Source organism: Harpia harpyja, chromosome 8, assembly GCF_026419915.1.
Source record: "Harpia harpyja isolate bHarHar1 chromosome 8, bHarHar1 primary haplotype, whole genome shotgun sequence".
NCBI classification, from domain to species: Eukaryota; Metazoa; Chordata; class Aves; order Accipitriformes; family Accipitridae; genus Harpia; species Harpia harpyja.
In genome coordinates this window covers 49,450,342-49,467,145 of record NC_068947.1, presented here as the reverse complement: position 1 = coordinate 49,467,145, position 16,804 = coordinate 49,450,342, and the positions used below count along the sequence as shown (strand labels likewise).

Genomic DNA, 16,804 nt, shown 5'->3' with positions numbered 1-16,804 from the left:
TCTAAGGAGGACTTTCTCCAAGCATGAGCACAGGCCATCCCCACAGTCAAGAAAACAGGCAGGCAAATCAGGAGATCAGCTTGGCTAAGCAGGGAGCTCCTGACAGGGCTCCAGTGCAAAAATTGCTTATATTAGACGTGGAGGCAGGGGCGGGCAGGCTACAATGGAGGAATTTAGGAACGCTGCCAGGGCCAATAAGGATGGTGTCAGGAAAGCCAAGGCTCAGGGAGGCTTGAAACCATTGTGGGATGACAAGGACAATGACAGCAGCTTCTACTGCTAGGTTATCTGTGAAAGAATAAATGAGGAAAACGTGGGCCTGTTGCTGAACAGGGGATTGATTTAGTGATATCTGATGCTCATGAAGTATAGGCTGGATGAGCAGACAGTGAGGTGGACTGAAAACTGTCTGAATTGCTGAGATCAGAGGGTTATGATCACTGGTATGAATGCTAGTTGGAGGCCAGTATCTAGTGTTGTACCCCAGGGGTCAATACTGGGTCCAGTCCTCTTGAACGTCTTCATTAATGATCTGAATGATGGGGCAGAGTATGCCTTCAGCAAGTTTGCTGATGATACAAAACCGGGAGGAATGGCTGACACACCAAAGGGATGTGGGGATGTGTTGCCATCCAGAGGGACCTCGACAGGCTGGAGAACCATGCTGGCACAAATGTCATGCAGGTCAACGAAAGGAAATGCAAAATCCTGCACCTGGGGAGGAATAACCCCATGTGCTGGTATATGCTGGGGGCCCATCAGCCAGAAAGGCAGCTTTTCAGTGAAGGACCTGGGGGTCCTGGAGGACAAGAAGATGAGCATAAGCCAACAATGTGCCCTTGCAGCAAAGAAGGGTATCAGTATCCTGGGTTGCATTAGAAGGAATGTTGCCAGCAGCGTGAGGGAGGTGATCCTTCTCCTCTACTCAGCACTGGTGAGGCCACACCTGGAGTCCTGTTCTGGGCTCCTCAGTACAAGGGAGGTATGGAGCTACTGGAGAGAATCCAGCAAAGGCCATGAGGATGATTAAGGGACTGGTTGTGGTCCTGGGCAGCCTGCTGTAGTTGAGCCTGCTTGAGCAGGGGCATAGGACAAGATGACTTCTAAGGTTCCCTTCCAACCACTGTGTGATTTTGTGATGTCATCTCTCATACAAGGAAACGCTGAGAGAGCTGGAACTGTTCAGTCTGGAGAAGAGGGGACTCAAGGGGGGGTCTTGTCAATGTGTATAAATACCTGATGGGAACAAATGAAGAAGAGGGAGCCAGGCTCGTCTCAGTGGTTGCCCAGCGACAGGACAAGAGGCAGTGGACACCATCTAAAATGTAAGAGGATCCATCTGAACATCAGGAAACGCTTTTTTGCTGCCAGGGTGACTGAGCTCTGGAACACATTGCCCAGAGAGGCTGTAGAGTCTCCATCCTTGGAGATATTCAAAAGCTGTCTGGACGTGATCCTGCACAGCCTTCTCTAGGCTCATCTGCTTGAGCAGGGGGGGTTGGACAAGATGACTTCCAGAGGCTCCTTCCAATGTCAACCATCATCTGATTCTCTGATACCAGATATAGATAAGGCTGAGATACCGAGTGCTACCTTTGCCTCCATTTTTTACAGTCTCTGTGGTGTTTTTACCTAGAGGTAGGTTCAAGGAGGAGAGGATCTGCTAGTAATTGGAGAGGGTCAGATCAGGGATTTCTGGAGAAATCTTGGCCCAAACTAGTCCATGGGACCTGATACAAGGGTTGCTATAAGAGCTGGCAGATGTCATTGTGAGGATGTTCTTCATCAACTTCAAAAGTCATGTTGGGGAAGATCTGTGACAACTGGAAGAAGGGAAACATTGCAGCTATCTTCCAAAAAGGCTAACAGGTCCATCTGTGGAACTGCAGGTCAGTCAGGCTCACTTTCATCCCTGGGAGAATCATGGGGCAAGTCTTCCTGGAACATGTTTTTGGTCACAGAAGAAAGATGGTGACTGGGAGTAAGTGTAAATGGCAGTTGACCAAGTTGACAAGCTTTTTTGGATGAAATGACTAGATCTGCAGATCAGGGGAGAGCAACGGGTGTCATATACCTTGACTATAGCAAGGTTTTTTATGCAGTGTCCCTCAGCATTGTTGGAGTCCTAAGTTGGGATGTCCTAGTATGGGTGAATGTCTGTCTACATGGGTAGAAAACTTGCTAGACTGTCAAGCCTGCAGGTAGTGGTTAATGGGTTGTACTCCACATGGATGCCAGTGGCAAGTGGAGTACTGCAGAGGTCTATTTTTTTGGTGATCTGGACAAGGTAGAGAAAAGAGTGCCACTGAGTTTATAGATGACAGCAAAATGTGGAGTGCAGTCAAATCAGTGTGAGAGCAGGATTGTCATTTGGAGGGAACTGGAGGGATAGAGGCCTGCACGAACCTCGTGAAATTCTGCAGGGGCTATGCAGGGTCCTGCACCTGGATGGACCAGTGCCCTGCACTTGTGCAAGCTGGGCCCTGACTGGCAGGGGGGCAGCTCTGCTGAGAGGTACCTGGGAATCCTTATGGACAGGACGCTATGGGTCAACAGTGCTCCCTGGCAGCCAAGGCAGCTGATAGCATCCTAGGCTGTTTTAAGGTGTGCTTAAGCCAGTGGATTGAACAAGTGGTTATTTTCCGTTACTTGGCACTTGTTAAATGACACGTGGAGTATTACATCTAGTTTGTGGCCCACCCAGTGCTAGAAAAATGCTGATAAATTTGAGCAAGTTCAGTAGAATGCCACCAATGCGGTCAGGGACTGGAGCACAATTCCTCTGAGGAAGAGGCTGAAGAAACTGGGCTTGTTCAACCCCAGAGAAGAACAGGCTTTCAGGGTACCTAACAGCAGCTGCCAATATCTATGGGGATATTGATAAGAAGGCTGAGCCAGGATGTTTACTGAGGTGTATTAGCATGATATCAAGGTGATGGTCCTAAATTGAAGCGGGGGAGATTCTGTGTGGCTATGAGGAAAAAGATTTCTGCCTTTAAGCATAACTAATCCCTAGGACGGGCTGCATGGAATCATCATGGAGTTTCTACCCTTGGAGGTTTTTAAGACCTGACTGGAGAAAGTCCTGAGCAAACTGTCTAGAACTGAATGTTGACCTTTCCTTGAGGAGGGTGTTGGGTTAGAGACCTCCTGGGCTTCCTCGCCAAGTGAACCCGAGTGATTCTGTGTGTCTTATGAATTGTAGCTGGTGACTCATTTCTAAGCAGTTACTGATACCACTGTGAAGTTAAGCAGTGAGATACACTCTGGAGCACTGCAGCTCTCCTGTGATCTCTTTCAGAAGCCTCTGCCATGCAGAACAGCACCCTGACATCTGAGTGTGCAGTTAACCATGGTGTAACTGAGGGAGGTGAGTGCCTGTTCTGTGGTGGGGAGCTGTCCTGGGGGAAAGGTGTTGGCTTTCTGGTGTTAGCTGATGATGTTGGCTACATGTGGAGTTGTAGCTAGTAACTCACTCTTAAGCAATAGCCAGTAACTTGAATCTGAGCAAGGCAGGGGACTGTAGTTGTCTTCTGATCTCTCTTCAGACACCTTTAAGAAGGAGAACAGCAGCTTGCTGGCCAAGCATGCAGGTGACCATGGTGTAAATGAAGGAGGTGAGTGCCCGTGCTGTGGAGAGGTCTTTGTTCATTGTGACTTTTGGCTAACGTTTCTTGATGTGAAGTTACGGGCGGCACCATGGGCGCTGAGTACCATCTGTGCTTGGCCTTTGCAGGGTGTGGGAAGGGATCATGAGGCCAGTGCGGAGTTGGGTATGGAGGAGAGAGGGGAGGTGTTGTATGATGGCCCCATGGGGGTGGGGGATGTTGGTCAGGGCTATTATTGATGCCAAACAAATGGCCCAGCTCTCAGTCAGATTACTCTTGATTCATCTGGGCCAGAGATGGGGAGTGTTGTGAGTTCCAGGATTGTCTGAGTATTGCCTGTTTTCCTTGCAGAAGTGACCCAGGATGCGGAAGGTGGAAATGGGGAGCACCTGAGCAACTCTCCCAGCTTCAGTAAAGAAGGTATGTGAGGGTGAAGCAAGTTCTCCGTGTCTTGGGAGAGTGTGCAGACTGGCATGGGGGCTGGGAGTTGTAGTGCTGGGCCAGGCTGTGTATGACCCTCACCCTTTTGCTCAAGTAGAAAATAGAGTGGGAATTATTAGGTGGGAAGGGGTGTGTGTGTGGTGGGCACATGTGTGTGTGATGTGCGCTAGGGAATCAGATGTTTGTGATGGAAGTGTTCAGAAGACTGATTTAGCCAGCTTAAAACTGTAGGATTAAAGTTTACTAACATTCATTAATAACACACCTCTTGCTCATGCTTGCACTTTCACTTTATTTCATGCCTTAACAAGTGATAAAGGCTTGTAGTGGTTGAGGTGTCAGTAAGGCAGTATGTTTTTGTGTCAGTAGATTTCTGAACTGCAGTTCTACCTTATAAATTATGAATGCTGTTGAACATCCTATCAAAGTAGAGAGATACTGTGTAACACTGAAGTTGGGTTTTTTTATTGCTTAGGTGTGCAGCTGTGTTTTCTTTGGTCACTAAGAATGGAGAGTTTACTTAATTTGTGGTTTTTTTGTGGTTTGTTGTTTTTTAAACCTATATGGACATGGTGGGAAAGCTCTTCTAAATAAACAGACCAGTGGGCCTGAGGGCTGACACGTGGAATGAGAAATCTGATTATTACCCTGTATGGGAGAATAGTTGATCAACACTACATCTTATGGTTATTAGTGAAATTCAGGCTGCAAAGATACAATGTTTTGCAACAATTGTTTCATATTCCATGAATTAGTTAGAACCTTTACGCAGTCATCAGTTCTGTATGCTGCATTTACTATGAGGGCATAGCAGGCCTCCATTCATGTGTCTCCAAAGCTGTTTTGCCCTCTCAGTCTATTTTCTATGGTATGTGTGCAGACCAGTGCATCTGTGAGGTCACACAGCTGCTTCTTGGAGTACATCAACATGGAGAATATCAAAACTCAGATTAGTCCTGTCCCAAATCTGGTAACAGAAGAATATAAGGGCTATCCTTTAATAAATTGCACAGGCAAAGGCTTACATTGGTCTGTCATCCATCCAGACCAGAATACAGTTTCTGTAGAATTTTTCTAGAGTAGAGGAAGCCTATAGAATGCTACCTGGTTTCACTCTGGTTACTAATTAATTTCACACAGTGATTCCCAAGAAGTGTTAAAGGTCAAAGGTTTGGAGCTGAGATCATTGACTTCTAGTTTATAGTGAAAAGTCTTACTGAAGCATCTAAATGTGGCAAAGAACACAGAAGGGCCACACCCTTGCCAAGAGAGCAATTACTACACTCTTAAGTTTGGCTTCCAAAGCACATGGTAGTATTGCAGAAAACCCTGCTGAACACTTATCTGTAGAAAAATCCAAAGTTCCTATCTGTGCAACAGGAAGGTTCCAGGCAGAATAGTTGAAGCTGCAGCATAGTGCTAGATCTCAAAGTCTCTGGTCTTCATGACAGCCCGGTGGTGGAGGTAGAAGTAATTTCCCCAACCTAGCAGATTCAGTGGCAGCGTGGAGAAGTGAAATCAGCTGTCATCAATAATCGTGACTTTCTCAGTTCCCAAGGAATATAGTTGAAGTGCACAACCTGCTTAGAAAGAATTTCACTGGAGTTGTGTAAGAGTTTCAGAATTAAGACTGTAGGTAAATATGTAATAAAACTTTCTCATTGCTGGTGTGTCTGCAAAGCTTACACAGACTAAGATGATACTGAGAACCGTTGCTGAACTTTGAATCCATCTAATGACAGCAATCAACTTATCTGGGTTTGAGAGACTTGCTGTAATTTACCGTAGTTCAAGGATGCTTTACTCTGACTCTAGGGAGCATTATCTTTCCTGTGGATGGGTGAAAATTGTTCTGTGTCGACTGTAACTTGTGGGATGGCTTGAGCCAATCTGGTCACTTACTATCACTGAAAGTGGAGGTCTTGCTCTTTGGACCGGCTCTGATGTTCATCACACCCCTCTGTGAGCCAGTTTAACTACCTCATGTTAGCAGGAAACTGACCCAGCAGAAAAATCTGGGTGGTCTTCTGCTGGACTAATAGATTAAATCTGATCACTAAGGGCTTTGATAAGTACTGGGCTGACATACCGGAGGAGGTGGGATGCTGGTCAGTGGTGGATTCAAAGGGAGAAGGAAGGGCAGGAGACAGGGAAAAGGGCTGGGGGGGGCTGTCACGGTGATAGCAGGACAGGCTGAGGTGTGCATATGAAATATGTGTTGCATGAAGCTGTTACTTTCTCACACCGTAAAGCTTTGCTGCGCTTTCAGCATGCTGTAGAACAGCCGTAGTTTAACTGAGAATGAGTCTGGTGGTACAGGGCATGAGCTGGTTTCCCAGAGCTGAAGCCTTTGACTGTACTGGCTGTTCTACAATAGAACATAGCTAATTTAAAAGTATTTGACAAATAAAACATCTGTGTTCAAGGAGTTCTGGACGATGCTCTTAGTCATATGGTTTAGTTTCAGGTAGTCCTGAGAGGAGCAGGGATTTGGACTTGATGATCCTTATAGGTCCCTTCCAACTTGAGATATTCTATGAAAGGTTTTGTTTTCAAATTTATTAACTGAGTCACCAGAAACTTCTTGGTTTGAAATGTTTTGTCTGACTTAAATGTTTAAAAAGAAAATTTGTAGTATAAGCCAATGTATATCAAAGCATTTTTGTTTGGTAAGAAAAGAAGGTTGCAGATTGACGGAAAACAATTTTCTTTTCCTCAAAAGAAAAGGAAAAATGTTGTTTTGTCTGTCATATAGCCCTTAGTTAAGTGCTGTAAATATGGGCATTTCATACTGGTTTCTGCTTCTTGTGTTGTAGATCAGTGTTCTCCAAACTTTTTTGATTATGCACCACATCAGTAAAATATTTTGAACATACACACCCAATTTATGTATGTTTATTTATAAATTATATGCATGTGCTACTGCACTCAAGTATTATGTACATTATAAAATACGCATAAAAATAGAAATTAAAAAAGGGTGAGGTAGGGATGATGTAAACAGCATTTTTAATGGTGCAAACATGTTTTCTTCCTGTACGGCAACAGATTGCCTTGCGCATACCCCACTTCGGAGACCACTGATGCAGATAATCCATTTAAAGATTCTCAAAATGCACAGGAACGTGTAAGCTAGTGGCACCTTACCGCTGCAGAGTTTTCTGTTCTGCCAGGCTTGATTCTTCTGTTGAATTACCAGCCAAGCAATCACATTCAGATATTTGCTGAAGACAATGTGGAAAAGAGGGAGGGGGGCGGGAAGTCTCCGAATGTGAGAAAACATGGATGAGTGAAACAGTGGGAAGGAGTTAGGACTGAGTATAAGAAACTGTGATGACTCTGTGATGCAGATGAAAACTGCCAGTGAAACTGTCATGAAACAGGGAAACAGACTTAAAACAGGGCTGTATAGCTGGGGAGGAAGCTGTGGTAATTTGTAATAACTGAGTCAGATCCTGTTAGTTGCCAAGGAGAAATACTGACGATCAAATGAAGTAAGTCAGCGTATGATTCCTGGCCTACATGACATGCTGCTTTGCAAGGGTTGGTCACTTGGCTAAACTGTGCTCCTACGTCATGCTTAAGGGTTTAGCATCTGAAATAATTATGTAGTTACATCATGTCAAGACATCAGATATAGCTGTGCTTTCCTTGGTGCTGTTTGCGAGCTGTGTGTGGACAGAACTTTTGGCATGTTGTGGGGAGTGTGAAACCTGATGCCTATCGCCATAGCTCTAAAATGAGAGGAGAACACTAATTTCCTATTCAGGTCTTCTCACTGCATAGACACAGGCAAACCGCCGACTGGCTTCTCAATCACGTTCTTGAGTCTTGTCATCAAGCTGGCGTAAGTCAGCCGTAGGCGAAGCAGTAAACCTGCTTGGATTTTAAGGATACAAATCATAAAAATACTTCAGGCCTATCCAGGAATCTTGTGAGAACCAGACTAGGGACATCTTTCTCATTGTCTACAGAGATGAGTACCATGTGTCACCATATGCTGCTCTCCTAGACTGCCTCGGTGTCTTATCCTAGGTTGGAGTGATGCTGAGCTAGAGACTAGTGAAAGGGAGTGGCAGTGCTATCAAAATAGGAGCAAAGACTGAATGACACAGTGTCCTGTTGGTTCACCTTATACTATTGCTCTGTGTGCACCAAGATGGAAACACTGATGTAAGTGGACCTTGTGTATGCTTTATTGGAAATCAGCCCGGTTAGCGGTTAATGCATGTTGCATGCAGTGAGTTAAGTTGTGCACATAATCTTGAACTTGATGGGTTCTAACTTCCTGCGCTGTAACTTCCCTTTGCCTTCAGTTTCCTTGCTTGTCAAATAAGAGCTCTGTCTGCAATTGTCAAAAGAGAAAGCTCCAAAAGCACCTGGCATTACTGTGTGGGAGAAATAGCAGCAGCATGACATGCATGTGTGGTGCACAGCTGATACTAAGATTATAGACTTGAACCTTTGCATGAAAGTGGTATCTTTGCCTAGTTATGTGATCTAAAGTCATGGAGTCAGAACAGCCTCATTGATTACCAGCTGCTTAGCCGGTGGCTGGCAGTAAGTGATAAATGTTCTTAACCTGCTCCAGTTGCAGAAGAATGTGTCTAGCCATAAACAGATAATTTGGGTAAAACAGCTAGTGGCTATCATATACCACAGGTTGCATAGCTGCTGTAATTGGATTGTTTTGGATCATGTGACAATGTCTTAATTCATCTTCACACTTTATTAGTATTTAAAGCCCGCAGTATTCTTGTATAACTAGTTCAATTTCTAGAAGAGAAGACATAATAATTTACTTGTGTGCTTTTCTTTTGCTTTTGCTTCAGATCTTAAATCATAAACAAACAATGGAAGAGAAGTGGTAGAATTCAACGGCGAAGGAGATGCTATCTTTTTCTCTTGGAGGTTTTCCATGAGCACTGAAGTCATCCATGAAGAAGTGCTTTGAAGACTAGACGAGCTGTTTCCAGTGCCTATTCTTCTTTTCTTAGAAGGGAAATAGGTCGAATAATGGACAAAATCTTTGGTATTGTTTTGTATCTGGTTTTAGCAAACAGTGTTCTACTTACACAAATTGCAGGGCTAAGGTCTTTTTTATAAATGATATTTGGAAATTAAAAAAGTCATATTCATTGACGTGAACGTGGATAAATCAAAACCTAACCAGCTTTCTGTGCAATTTTGGATCAGTACGTTTTTACAGTCAGAAGAAAGACGGCTCATGCTTCAGCCATTCCAGATGGATGGAAGTTTGCATTTGCTAGTCTCAGTTCTCCAGCTGGAGCTCAATGCTCCAGACAAATATTCTCCAAGATAGCTATCTCCTGGAGTTGGTAGAACACTGCTGTTAGGCACACCCCCAAAGCCTACTCTTCTCCAGGCTTGAACAAGTACAGTGCCTTCAGCTTTTCCTCACAGTGCAAGTGCTCTGACCATCTTGGTAGCCCTCCACTGAACTTGCTCCAATTTTATTGATGTCTGTCTTCTTGAAGGAGTCCAAAACTGGATGCAGTGTTCTAAATGTGTTCTAATGTGTGCTGAGTAGAGAGGGATAATCACTACCCTCAACCTACTGGCTAAGCTCCTGTTAATACAGCCCAGGATGCTGTTAGCCACCTTTGCTGCCAGGGGACACTGCTGGCTCGCATTTGGCTTGCTGCTTACTGAGATCCCCCTGCTTCTTTTCAGAAGAACTGCTCCCCTGTCAGCCAGACCCTGGCTTGTATCATTGCAAGTGGTTCCTCTCTCCCAGAGCTTTGCATTTGTCCTTTTTTAATTTTAACCTGTGTAGGTCTCTCTGACAGCCCAGCCCTTTAGCACGTTGACTGATTCTCCCCAGCTTGGTGTCATCTGCAAACTTGACAAGACTGCACTTTTATCCCCTCCTCCAGACCGCTGATGGAGATGTTAAACGGGACCAGTTCCTGCACAGACCCTTGTAGTACTCTACTTGTCTCAGCCATCCAGGAAGAGTACGACCTGTTAGCCACTACCATCTAAGCCCAATTATCCAACCAGTTCTCTACCATAGAATCATAGAACACTTTGGGTTGGAAGGGACCTTTAAAAATTCTCTAGTCCAACGCCCCCTGCTGTGGGCAAGGACATCTTTCACTAGATCAGGTTGCTCAAAGCTCCGTCCAGCCTGACCTTGAACACTGCTGATGATGGGGGATCCCCAGCTTCTCTGGGCAATCTGTTCCAGTGTCTCACCACCCTCATCGTAGAAAATGTTGTCCTTATGTCCAACCTAAATCTATCCTCTTTCAGTTTTAAACTGTTGCCCCTTGTTCTGTCACTACAGGCCTTGGTAAAAAGTCTTTCTCTGTCTTTCTTATAAGCCCCCTCTAGGTATTGAAAGGCTGCAATAAGGTCTCCCTGAAGCCACCTTTTCTCCAGGCTGAACAACCCCAACTCTCAGCCTTTCTTCACAGGAGAGGTGTTCCATCCCTCTGATCATCTTCATGGCTCTCCTCTGGACCCACTCTAACAGGTCCATGTCTTTCTTGTGCTGGGGACAATACTTCGGGTGGAATCTCACAAGAGCAGAGTCAGGGGAGATAATTGCCTCCCTTGACCTGCTGGCCATGCTTCTTTTGATGCAGCCCAGGATACAATTGGGTTTCTGGTCTGCAAGGGCACATTGCCAGATCATATCTAATTTTTTGTCCACTGGTATATCCAAGTTCTTTTCCACAGTGCTGCTCTCAATCTATTCATCCCTCACCCTGTATTGATATTAGGGATTGTCCTGACCGACGAGCAAGACCTTGCACTTGGCCTTGTTGAACTTCATAAGGTACACGTGGGCTTGCTTTTCAAGCCTGTCAAGGTCCTTCTGGATGGCATCCCTTCCCTCAAGTGTATCAACAGCACCACTCAGTTTGGTGTCATCTGCAAACTTGCTGAGGGTGCACTCAATCCCACTATCTATGCCATTGATGAAGATATTAAATAATATTGCTCCCAGTGCAGATCCTTGAGGGACACCACTCATTACTGGTTTCCACTTGGACATTGAGCCATCGACTGTAATTCTTGGGACATGACCATCCAGCCAATTCCTTATCCATCCAACAGTCCGTGTAGTTTGCCCATTCAAGCCATAATGTTCTAACTTGGATACAGAAATACTGTGGGAGATGGTGTCAAAAGCCTTGCTAAAGACAAGGTATAAAAATACTACTTTCGATTCATCCATAAATCTAGTTATTTCATCATTATAGAAGGCAGTTGGGTTGATTAGGCATGATTTACCCTTAGTTAAATGTATGCTAACTGTTCCCAACCATTTTCTCCTTCATGAGCCCAGAAATGTGTCTTAAGTGGTCATGCTGCATGATTCTCCCAGGGACGAAAGTGAGACTGACCAGCCTGTAGATCTCTGGGTTGACCTTTTGGTGCTTTTTTAAAATGGATGAACCTTTTCTAGTTTTTCTAGTCAGGGACTTCCTCAATCTCCATGACTTTTTAAAGGTTACCTGCACTCACAGTGATATCAGCCAGCTCTCATAGCACACTTGAATACATCTGATCAAGTCCTGTGGACTGGTGTGGATCAAGTTTTCTCAAGTAATCCCTGACTTCTGGTAGTTTTTCTTGAGCCCTTTGACTAAGCACAGAGCCTGTGAGACCTTGTTAATGAACACTGAGGCAAGGAACACATCAAGTAACTAAGCCTTCTCTGTCTGATATCCTTAACCCACCCCCCCAGTTCAGGAATGGGCCTGTATTTTCCTCCTTTATTCCTTTACAGTTGAAGTAGCAGCAGATGCAGCTCTGGTTGCTCTTGATGTCCTTTGCAAGTCTAAGTATAGCTGAGCCTTGGCTTTCCTGACACCATCCTTATCAGCCCTGGCAGTGTTCCTAAATTCCTCCATTGTAGCCTGCCCGCCCCTGCCTCCACGTCTAATATAAGCAATTTTTGCCCTGGAGCCCTGTCAGGAGCTCCCTGCTTAGCCAAGCTGATCTCCTGATTTGCCTGCCTGTTTTCTTGACTGTGGGGATGGCCTGTGCTCATGCTTGGAGAAAGTCCTCCTTAGAGGCCTGATGGCTCTCTTGAGCTCCTTTGCTCTTCAGAACTGTCTCCCATGAGATCCTGCCTACCATCTTCCTGAATAAGTGAAAACTTGCTCTCTGAAAGTGCAGGGCCTGTACTCTGATGCTTACCTTCCTCACTCTTCTCAGGATCTGGAGCTGTTTCTTGGGCACTACAGCCAAGGCAGCCATTCGTGACCACATCCCCATCCAGTCCTCCTCTGTTAGTGAGCAGCAGATACAGCCACACATAACTCCTTGCTGGAGCATCTGGTAGTCTGTGTGAAGAAGTTGTCCCTGACACTGTCCAGAAATCTTCCTGACTGCTTGAACTGTTGCGTTGCTTTTCCAGCAGATGTCAGAAGTTCTCTCATATGTGCCAGAGTCTGTGAGTCAGAGACTTCCTCGAGCTGTTTAGAGAAGCCTCTACCTCCTTCCTTACCCTGATCTGGTGGTGCTATAGCATGCTCCAACCATGTTGGTCATCCTTACATCCTTACTAGCCTTTCCTGGGATCATGACCCACGAGCTCGCAGCCAGCCTGTCACCTGCTCTGGATCAGAGCTCCATACATTCAACCCACTCTTTCACAGAGAGGGCAGCCTCTCTTCTCCTCCTACCTCCATGACTTTCCTGTAGAGCTTCTACACATCCACTCCAGTGCTTCAGTCATGCAAGCTGGCTTGCCATGTCTGTTACTCCAACAATGTTGTACTTCTGGGAACTCATGGAGAACTGAAATTCTTCCTGCTTGCTTTCCATGCTGCATGCATTTGTGCATGTACTTTCATGCCTCCTCCTGCCAATTTTTTTTTTTTTTTCTGTCTACTTCTTAGTAACTTTTTAACAAGTTTCCACACAAAGATGTCCTTTGTCATGTACTGTGGTAAGGGTAAACCTGTAGCTTCTTCTCCTGCTTGGACAAAGGCTTGCTTTCTGTTATTGATATAAGAAATAATGGTCAAAAAAATGATTGTTTGGAGGAACTGGCTGAAATTGCTCCCAGAAGCTATACCGGTTCATCTAATACACTGCATTCATCCTGTGCAATTTAATACTGAACAGCAAGCAAAAGTCTCACATAGGGTGTGGTTTCGAAAATTCCTTGACAGCTGATACTGACTTTGTTTCCAAAGCAAAAAGCAACAGCCTTTAAATATAGTAAGCAGTTGTGGTTAATTAACAACAGTTGCTGGAAGTCTTCAGCATAATTCGTGGAATTTTGGAGCTTTATCAGAAGTAGAAAAACCCACATATATGGCAGGCTGACGTAAGACCAAGAACTACAGGCTCTACGGTGTCTTGCTGCTTGCTTTCGCCCACTCGCTTTGCAAAGTGTCTGCTGTGCATGAGAAACTTCTGCCCACTGGTAGAAGTATAGACTTTGCAGTTTTCAAAGCAAGAGTGAAGCTCAGGGCTTTTTTTTATCAGTATTGTTGTTTTCTTTGTTTTTTATGATGGGTAGATTTTTTTTTTTTTTTTTCCCTGTAGGGATGTGAAGCCAGACATTTGGGAAAACAAATTGGCCTGACTTCCTGCCAGTTTTGGTGACAGCACTTGCAGTGCCATTCCCCATGTCCCTCTCTCCAAACGTCTCCTGTGCAATAACTAAAAAAGAATAAACATTTTTTTCTGTGAAAATTTGTGTTCAATCTTATTTTGTAGTGAATGCAAAAATAGGCAGTTTTCAATAGCAAAGAGTAGAAGCTTACTCGAGATGCACAGTTACTTCTGGCTTGTGTACAACTTGAGTCCAGGAGATGCTGATTGTATTCCAGGAAGCGAGCCTGCCCTCCGACACCCTGAAGTCCCAGCTCATGTTGATGTTGAGACCTGATTGTTGCTAATAACAGAAACTCACAGTGAGTACAAGCTGCTGTTAAGTACTTGTGCTCACAGGACACATCCCAATTGATTCCTTGGTCCTGACTCCTTTTCTTTGTATTAGCTTTATCCTACGGAAGCAGTGCCTGCAGGAAATCCTGCTCCTCGTTTATCCCGGAATAAATGAGATCAGAGCTCAAGTGCTGGTGTAGAACTGATCTGATGGATTTTGGGCATCAAACTCAAACCACAGTTGTCAAGGCAGCTTTGTGTTGGGCTGACATGCACAGGCAAGCTTTCAGTTTGCAAACACCCTGTCCTGGATCTAGCTGTGCTGGTTGAAAAGTTACACCATCCTCACTTTATCATTGGCTGTGCAACTGTTGGGAACAATCTCTAATAGATTACAGTGTGAAAGCAGTTGTGTGAGTTGAAAGAGCCTTCGTTGATGCCCAAGATCTAACTTCATATGGAGCTCCACAGGCATCGTTGTGAGGACTGGCCTCCAGGAGCAGGACTGCAGCAAAAGGCAGGGACAGCAGGAACGCCAACAGGCAACACGGTTGTCTTTTGGGCAGACTTGTGTCTATACCTTAAAATCAGGGGCTGATAACACCTGGCAGACTGCAAGGAGGTGATGCACACCCTATGTGGCATGCTGCTGCTGGAACACAAGTTTGCAATGGTCTTCAAGCAGTAGCAGGTTAATTTACTAACACCCAAAGCAGCAAGGGGGAGGTGAGCTTGTGTGCTCTTGCTGTCTCTAGGTGCAGTTTGGGCTGTGGCATAGGTACAAGGACATGAAACGTTTCTATAGACCCTAATGAGCGCGTGAACAAAATTCTGAGGAGCTTTGCCGTAGGGTTGACCTCAAGGAGACTTTCCTCCTTAAAAGGTGGGGAGTACAGTTGACCGTGGGGCACCATGTGAGCCCCTGTGTCTTAACTAGTGCAGTCATGGGAGAAATCAGTGTATCCTATGCCCAGGGATGTATCTAAGTTCCTACTTTGCCAAGTTTTGTATGACTCAAATATAAAACTTGGGTCAAAACTTGGGTATAATGGAACTTCTGCTTCATCCCTGTTGGATATCTGAGGACGGGCCTGTGAGTCCCAAAACTTGCCAATTTTTTCTAGCAGCTAGAGAGAAACTGTGCCTCTCTGCTTAGAAAAATTCATTCCTAGCCTTATAAATCTCAAGTTTCCCATTTAGACTGTGTTTTCCTCTTCTGTCATATCCTGTTGTGCTTGTTTGGCATTCCGCTTCACTGGGGGATTCCGTGCTCTTTGAGTATGCATTTTTGATCTTTCTTTGGTTCCTGGGGGAGAGCGGGGAGAAGAGAGTGGAGAGGTGGACCAGGAAGATGGAGCAGAGGGGAACTGAGCGATGAATGGTAGGTGGAGGTAAGTGCAAATAAGGTCCAGAAATTCTGTGTACGGTACTGCAAAACAGACTGAGTTTTAGGGGTCCAAGGGTAAATTCATCCCAGAATGATCCCTTGAAGTGCTTGCCTTGTGCTGCAATAGTCTGTGTCTTGCAGTCCTGGCAACAGAAGACCCATGCCTTTCCATTGATATCAGCATTTCCCCCCTAGTTCTGGTTGAGAGTTTTCATATTCAGAAGTTTCTGTTCCAGTTGCAAGTTCTCAGTTTTAAGTGAATGTTAAGCTAACCTAAATAATTTAACTAATCAAGGAAAGTCCTTGGTGGTGATGATGTCTGTCACTCAAACCAGAGGAGTGCCCTGGTGAGACAACGTTTAAGAAAAAGGCGAGAAGCTTTAGGTGCCAGAGTGGCAGCCTGAAGCTCCATGTGTCTGGGTGCTGTTCCTCTGCTGGGGCAGGACTTGCTCTGGGGCAGGACCCGGCAGTGTAGGGGATTATTCCCAAGTTCCCTCTGCTGTGTGGAGAGGGAAGTTTTCTAAGGAAGGCCATTGATTTGGAGGGAGAGAAAAAGGCTCCTGAAGATGAATCACCTGTGGATTAGCTGTTTTGCATTAAGAGCTGTAGGAGGCAGGTTGCTGTCCACTTACTCAAAGGGCGTTTGGTGAGGGGGGGGGTGGCTTACCCTGTGGGATGGTTTCTTGCAGGTGTTTTCAAGGGCCAGTATTTCTTTTTTTTTTTTTTTTCTTTCTAGAGGAATTAGAAATTGACAAAGACATGCAACGTTTTCTGTTCTCTTCAGAACATCAGAAAGAGGGGCCTGGACCCGTGGGGGAAATGATCTCAGCAGTAGCATCGTGATTTAGGGTAATGCAAGGCCAACAGGCAGGGTGGGCCAAAGTTTGGATTTGAGAAGTAGGAAACTATAAGGAGCTGGCTGTGGGACTTTGAGGTTAGAGGCCTCTTTGGCTGAGGGCCACCCCATGGGGGTGGGGGACTTGTTCCTTGTAAAAAAATGTTGTGACCCAGGGATGCTGTGGATCACATTTTCCATTACACGTAGACTGCTGGTATCCTGTGCTTGTGTGGTGGGCTCTGAAGACCCTTTTACTTCCCATCTCCACCGCTTTTCTTTTCTCCCTCAACAACAAGAAGAGAAAAATTTTACCAGGGTAGCAGAATTTTACCACTGAGGAGTGGAGCGAGTTCTGTGCAGAGTTTTATTGCTCAATGTCCTTGCATGGTTGCTAAATTACATCTGCTCTGAAGCATGCCAGCATCCTGAGAAAAGCTTCGCTGCCTTCCAGTGAGTGTGGACCTGGTTGGTTGCTGCGGCCAATCTAGCAGGGAAAAAAAAAAGGTCAAGTGAAATAATACCTAATTTGGGACCACTGTTATATGATCCCCAAATATGTCAGTGCGTGGAATGCAGCCAGACTATTTACTATTCTTTGGCTCCGTCGTGGTTCTGAATCGTGAGTTTTGCTCAACAGCACCAGTTAAATGT

At 45.2% G+C, this 16,804-nt stretch overlaps 1 protein-coding gene across 3 annotated transcripts in view; it reads left to right on the top strand.

Moving 5' to 3' along the window:
* The window catches only part of CD58 (CD58 molecule), a 49,782-nt gene that overhangs the window by 22,002 nt on the left and 10,976 nt on the right, over positions 1-16,804 (top strand). The window contains exons 8-11 of one of the 3 annotated variants that reach the window (XM_052794241.1): positions 3,302-3,370; positions 3,549-3,617; positions 3,960-4,028; positions 8,882-9,223. In XM_052794241.1, coding sequence (XP_052650201.1) covers positions 3,302-3,370; positions 3,549-3,617; positions 3,960-4,028; positions 8,882-8,895 — 221 coding nt within the window. In that variant the 3' untranslated portion in view covers positions 8,896-9,223. Of the gene's footprint in view, positions 1-3,301; positions 3,371-3,548; positions 3,618-3,959; positions 4,029-4,524; positions 6,158-8,881; positions 9,224-16,804 lie in introns of those variants that run through there. The other 2 variants (XM_052794239.1, XM_052794240.1) reach the window with 2 other exon arrangements.